This window comes from Oxyura jamaicensis, chromosome 11 (assembly GCF_011077185.1).
Source record: "Oxyura jamaicensis isolate SHBP4307 breed ruddy duck chromosome 11, BPBGC_Ojam_1.0, whole genome shotgun sequence".
Classification (NCBI taxonomy): Eukaryota; Metazoa; Chordata; class Aves; order Anseriformes; family Anatidae; genus Oxyura; species Oxyura jamaicensis.
This window is the reverse complement of record NC_048903.1, coordinates 11,630,639-11,637,422: the sequence shown is the minus strand read 5'-3', so window position 1 is coordinate 11,637,422 and position 6,784 is coordinate 11,630,639. Positions and strand designations below refer to the sequence as shown.

Genomic DNA, 6,784 nt, shown 5'->3' with positions numbered 1-6,784 from the left:
GATTTAGAGAGGTCTCTCTCATGTACTTGCAATTAATCTGTACATTGTCCCCAAACAAAACTAAGAGAATTAAAGAATAATTCAGCATTAGTATTAGCCCACTTTTCTTAGACTACCTCTTAGCAATCTTTTATCAAACACTGAATTCTTAATCACTGTCAACTCGTTATGCTTTCCTCTTCAGTAAAGAACAGTCATGTTATGCAATGTTACTATGTAGATCCTGGCCTGTTTTTGTAGCCCTATTTTGAGAAAATACATCTGAGTTAAACTACATTTTTGGTGATGCTAAGTCTTCCCCCGGCAGTTAACATTTCATCTATATTTATAGGACTTGACTTTACGCTTTGCATTTTTGGCAGATGGAGGAATGATTTTCTTCACATTTTTCATACCATGAGGAATTTACAGGATCTAGTTTAGCAATAGCAAGCAGAGGAGTCTTTGATTTGTTTACCTAACATATGTGTCACGCATAAATGGAGATGTCCTTCCATTGTAGATGATGATAATTAGAGCTGTTCCAAATGGACTTGTGCCAACACAAAATCCACCCCCACAATTAGCAGTAACAGGAACTTCAGCTGGCAGTAGCAGTGAAGGCAATAAAGATTAAATGATGGTATGAACTGTCCTTACGAATTAAAACTGATGTATATTGGCAAAAAATAAGAAAACTCACACCACTATAACCTTTAGCACTCTGCTCCGGTAATAATGAGAGAAAATAACGTTGCCTGGGGCTCCTGATATTTTTCACATGACATAGATTCACCACCATCAGTGGAAAGAATCTGAGTATCATTTCCCATAAAACTTGTCAAATTACAAAAACCTATAGGTGACCTTCAAATGCTTGAAGGTACAAATAACTTTTTGAAGAATGTTGATTTTTGGAGGCACTTGACAGATAGATGTCTGTTACTGTCACATATGTACCGTTAAAATATATGCTTGGAAATTCTGGTAAATAACATCCAAGAAATTAATATTTTTCTGGATAGAAAGTTATCCAGGAGCTACAAAATCTCTGCAAAATAGCATTCATGGTAATACTTCTGTAACGTAGAATATGGTACTGGTCTAGAGAAGGTTACTATCAAAGCTTCAGTAACAATGAATCCTCCCCCTATTGATGAATGATGGCTGAATTATGTTGATTATTGTGAAAACAAATGAAAAAATAAGTATGAATACTTGAATATGTGTTTTATTATATAATATTAACCAGTAGAACACAGTATAGATGAGTCTAAGCTTCTTTTGAGGGATTTACAGTTTATTGTCTCACAGTGACCCATATGACATACTTGTAAAACACAAATTATTTTCCACAGTTTATGGTAACAACTACCAATGAACTAGAACACCTTGGGAATATTTTTTATTCTTTAGAGTTGTCCTAACCTAGTCTTCTGAATTCACAAACACAGTAAAATGTCTGCTTTGTAGGTCAGAGTATGTGAAAAAGTACAGCTGTTAACCATGACCTTGAAAAGGTCACGCAGCCATGTTGCGGCATTGAGAGCAACACATCCTTGTAACACTTTGCACTTTGTGAAAAGCCTTATCTTAGACTCTGGGTTTGCATCACATTCCTTGTATTTGTCATGGGCAGAATTAAATCTTGCTGGTCAATCAAGTGTCAGTCCTCTCCCAGTCATTCTGAAAGCACAGGACAACCAAAAGGCAAAAGCTTTGCAAGCACACAGGGAGCAACGTCTAGTTTTGTTGGTAACTTTAATATAAGCATAAATAGCTATGTGCCAGATTTATACACATGAATTTAGACAATTTTGCTTTTGGGTTTTCAGGACTACGGTAATTTCTTAGCTCTTGACAATTAAAAACTTTGATGTAAATAGACATTTAGTGTCATGCTCTTGACAGTGGTTACACATTCCAGGAATGGTTTGCCATAGTAGTTTGCCAGGAAGCAAAGCTGGTGACAAAAGGCAAATCCAATTGAAATGTATTATCAGGTAAATGTAAGTTTTGGCAGCAGCACAGAGTTACTTACTTTAGACTTCACCCAGGACACAAAATAAACCTCTCTTCATAAGAAAACCTGTATGACCTGTTAGCAGCAACATATGCTAAACTTAACAGCTGCACCAACAACTGGTTAGGAGACAGTAATTCTGCAGACCCAAAGCAGAGATATACAAAACAGATACCATTTCTCACACTACTAACTGTTCCCTGATGAGTGCCCAAAGACTGGGCTAACCTCATGGAGAGTTGTTTGTTCAAGCTCAGGGAAGCGTTGTAAGGTGTAACCCCTGATGCACTTTTTCTGCTATATGGGAAAGGTCAGCTATAAAATCACATACAGATCTCCAAAACAGTGAGAACAATCTCTCTAAATAACTGGACTCAGCCCTGGGCAGAAAAAGCCAGAATGTATAGTTTAATTTATGGAAGAATTTAAAAATAACGTATCCTATGTAGAGGAACTATGGCATATGCAGCCAGCCCAAATTATTTACTGAGGCATGACTACTGAGGCATGTGTTTGATGAGTAGCAAAAAGGTAAAAAAAAATCATGGGAACACATTAGTTATAACACAATAAAATGAACAAAAAAACTGTAATAACACTGAAGGCCAGAACACACCATAGCTGGAGCCTGTAGCTCTTTCAAACAGCCTTGCCATGCTAGTTTGAACTTTTTCAAGCCATTTAAAGTTATTTACAGGCTTATGAGTAGACAATAAAATTATACTTCTCCCAGAAAAGAAAAATCAAAACCTACAAACAGGCACTACCACCACCAACAAAAGAAACACATTTGTTCAGTGGCTGTCATACAGAGAAGATGTGAAAAGTTGAACTCTACAGGTTTCAATTAATCAGTGTGGAAACAAATCTGTCTAACTATAGGCATTATTTAGAGGTCTGTTTCTGCTGGAGCTGCCAAGAGAACCAGGTTGAAGATGAACAGTAACATTAAGGTACTACTTCCTGATATGAGCTATTGTAGTAAGGCATTCATGAAAGCAGGATTTACTTAAACTGTCTACTGGAGAACTGGATACAGAGTATGCCCGATTCATCTCATTCGGGAACTGTCACATGTAGCTCAGTTGAAGTCTGTATATAATGTTCTGCACAGTTGAAAGAAGGTCAATATCAAAATATTGCTCTCAGTCTTTTCCAAACTATGAGAAAAGCACAGTTTATTATAACAGGAAATAATACTTTATTATAAAATCTGCATGTAAACAAGTAACAAATTAATTGAATAACAGTTAATGGAAGTGCAAATTAACTTCATAAAATGACATCTGTTCTGTATTTAACTATATATATAAATTTGTTTTACTCCCATTCTAGTGTGGTTCTACTCCCCCCACCCCATATTTAAGTTTAAAAAGATTTATCTTTGCTTGCTTTATACTAAAAAGAGTGTACGAGCCTGCGTACAAATTTAAGTTTTGCTCTGCAAACGAGACAAGTCTATGGTGATACTTATCATCATCATCTTTTCTTATCTTTGCATCTCTGTTATCCACAGGACAAGAGGATATATAATATATGTACATAATGAAAGTGTGGGCATGTCAAGCCACTTATTTAAAGTTAGTTCATTTACTTGTATATATTGAAACTTTAGCCATTTATCAATGAAGTAGACATCGTAATGTAAGTTCTGGACTTGCTTGTGCACCTTAAGGCATTAACGAGAGTCTCAATGATAACTCATTCTTGTTATCACCATGAGGATCATCCATACACTTCAACAGTCAAATGCTTGTTCGCCTCCCACGTGCGATATCTGGCCTCGCTGAAAGCTTCTAAAGCACAGATAAGTCATGGCAAGACTTTGATTTTGCTTTGAAAGCCATCTTCTTATTGTTCTTTGCCACAATTCTCCCAAGGAATCGCTTGGCCTTTTTGCCTATGCTTTCTCTTCTTTTTGTGTTGGCCATCCTTCTAGCATTGTCTTCTTTACTGTCTTTGCGAAGTCTAATTTGCCGAACAATACCTTCAAATAGATCTTTGACATTATGATGAAGAGCAGCTGAGGTCTCAATGAACTTGCAGTCAAACACAACGGCACAGGCCCGTCCCTCTGGATGGAAAGAGAAAAAGAGAGATGAGTGGAGACTGACATTTTCTCTTTAATATAAGGTGGCAAGAAAGAAAAAAAAAAACACGTTTGACTTAAAGTCCCTTCAACATCACAGAAGAACTTGGTTACATAGTAGGAAGAATGTATTTTTGCACTTATTGTTTTGCTGTAGTGTGGTCAAAAATCTCACATGATCAGTGGTACTGAATATAAGACACTAGTAGTCCTACAGGCAGACCAGCCCAGTCTCATTTAAGATCTAAAGCTGATATAAGAGAGGTACTTGGATACATGCTTGCTGTCTAATAGGAAAGATTGTGAGGTACAGAAACTAGTTCCTATTTCTTCTGGAAGTTGTTGAGCAATTGTGCACCTCAGCCTTGCTGTAGGAAGTGAGTTTTCCATACTAGCTACAGTTGAAGCTGGCAATCCAAAAGGTCATTGAACAGATTACATTGGAGGTCATGAAGCTGTAGACCACTGGATTTGATTAGGACTGCCTTCAAAATAGATGATGCTCTGTTCCCAGTGTTCTAGAGGTAAGCATGCAACTCTGGAACATTGCTGCAGTGCAAGTTTCCATGTTCACCTTGTGGTGAATAACAGCAAAGCTTTAAACCTGAGCAAAATAAGGACACCTCTAGGATGGTGTCATGCACTGCCACAAGCCTGAAAAGAATGATAATCTCCTGATCAACTGCAGTCAATTCCCTGTACATGCATTTAACACAGGAATCATGCCATAACCAGACAGCAATAAAAGGTTCATCATCATCTGTACTCTAGTTATAGAAATGCACCCTGGAACTAACTGAGAAAGTTCTCACTGGCCTCAGCTGTGGAACACATGCAAGACTTTGTGTGAGCCTGATCCTTCCACAAGCTCACCACAAATGTGATGGAATCTCTTCCAAAAAAAATAATAATTAAAAAAAAAATTGTTCAGTTGCTGTGGGATCACCATTTTCATAGACTGCTCTGATGTGACACTCCTGTCCCTTAAAAAACCATAGCTCAGGCTGTCAAAGCTCAAGACTAGCAAGTGCTGCTGCATGCTTAACATCCAGCTCAACCCTACACACAGCAATGTGCCAAAGATGAAGCATTGTCTCTTGCAGTGCAGTTCAGCACATAGCTCTATGCAGTCACAGATCTTCCCCCCAATGCCGTCTCCACTGCTGTTTGTGGAAATAGACCCCCCTCTGTGTGAACCAGCTGGCTTGATTTCTCTGGGGTGCCTCCAATCACTTTTTTTTTTCCCCATCAAACCTGGACCAGTTCTATTGATCATGATCCTCTGCTACTAATTTAGACAGTATTGTATAAATCAACAGTAACTCTTACCATCAACTGAGACTTCCCGGGACCTGACCAGGTCGCTCTTATTGCCCACGAGAATAATAGGAATGTCTTCCGTTTGCCTTGCTCTTCGTAGCTGGATCCTTAGTTCAGAGGCCTTTTCAAAACTAACTTTGTCAGTCACTGAGTATACAATAATATAGGCATCTCCCATTTTCATACAGTGGTTCTGAAGCCATTGGCTATCATCCTAAAACAAAGAGTGAGAAACAGATTTATTGCATTGGAAAGGCTATTCAACACTACTTAATTATTTAGATACTATAAAGATCTTAAAGATACTCTTCTTAGCTTTATTATAAAGAGGCAGCAAAAGTAAGCAACCTCCCAGAATGTCTCTTAAGATTTTCTCATTTAAAATATATTACACAACAAAATCATCGTGTTTCCAGAAATTGTATCGGGTCTGCACTGCTCAGATTGTTAATCTCTCGTTTTGCACAAATTTCCTGGGCTGCCAATGTAAACTGCTGCTTACTGCAAGCATTAAGGGATTCGCTGTCTGAGCCTGTGCAGGTTTTTTAATTGCCTGTCTAGCTACAACAACAAATTGATTGCAAGAGAATAAAGCAGCATGCACTCTGATTTTGTAACGCCGCTTTGTAGGAACGTTAAGGTGTGACAGCAAACAGGACACGGCCGTTTCGAACGAAGCCCCGCGCAGCCCGCAAGGAAAGAACACGTTCAGTCGCTCCGTACCTGCTCCCAGATATCGAACACGACCAGAGACGCTTCTTCCCCGTCGACCACGATTGATCTGTCGTACGTGTTGCCTGGAGGGGGAAAAAACAGCGTTGGGGAAACGGGCGGCACCGCGGCGAGCGGCCGCTCCCCGGGCACCCCGCACCCCCGGCCCCGGCGGGGCCCCGCGCCCTTACCGGCCTCCTCCGCCTCCGCGCAGTCCTCGACGCCGCCGAAGATGCGGGCCAGGCTGGTCTTGCCGACGCCGTGCTCGCCCAGCAGGATCACCTTGTAGAGCCGGCCGTCCGAGTCGCTGCCCGAGGAGATGACGGAGTCGGAGGAGTCGGAGGCCCAGCTCTCCCGGTGCGCCTCGCCGGGGCTGTACGAGGTGCAGCGCACCAGGCCGGAGAGATCGTCGTGCGGCAGGGCGGCCCGCAGGTCCCGCTCGTCCACCGGCATGCTGCGCCGGTGCAGGTGCTGGTGCGCCGCGAAGGGCATGCTGCCGCGCCGCTTCTCCAGCGAGCGGAGCTTGGCGCCGCGGTTCAGGGTCATGGGGGCGCCGGGTTGCTGAGAGGAGCCGCCCCGCTCGTCCCTCGACGTGCTCCTGAGGGAGAGAGAAGAGAGCCGGGCTTCCCCGCTGCCACAGCTCACTGCTGGCGCTGCCGCCG

General features: G+C 41.5%; 1 protein-coding gene across 1 annotated transcript; it reads right to left on the bottom strand.

The window, feature by feature from the left end:
* Positions 1-3,163: 3,163 nt before the first annotated feature.
* On the bottom strand, positions 3,164-6,784 carry RRAD (RRAD, Ras related glycolysis inhibitor and calcium channel regulator). Its single transcript, XM_035336791.1, has 4 exons — positions 6,314-6,784; positions 6,135-6,208; positions 5,421-5,625; positions 3,164-4,076 (listed from the first exon to the last, which is right to left on the bottom strand). Exons 1-4 carry the CDS (start codon positions 6,666-6,668, stop codon positions 3,799-3,801), a joined length of 912 nt encoding a protein of 303 aa, XP_035192682.1. The 5' UTR covers positions 6,669-6,784; the 3' UTR covers positions 3,164-3,798.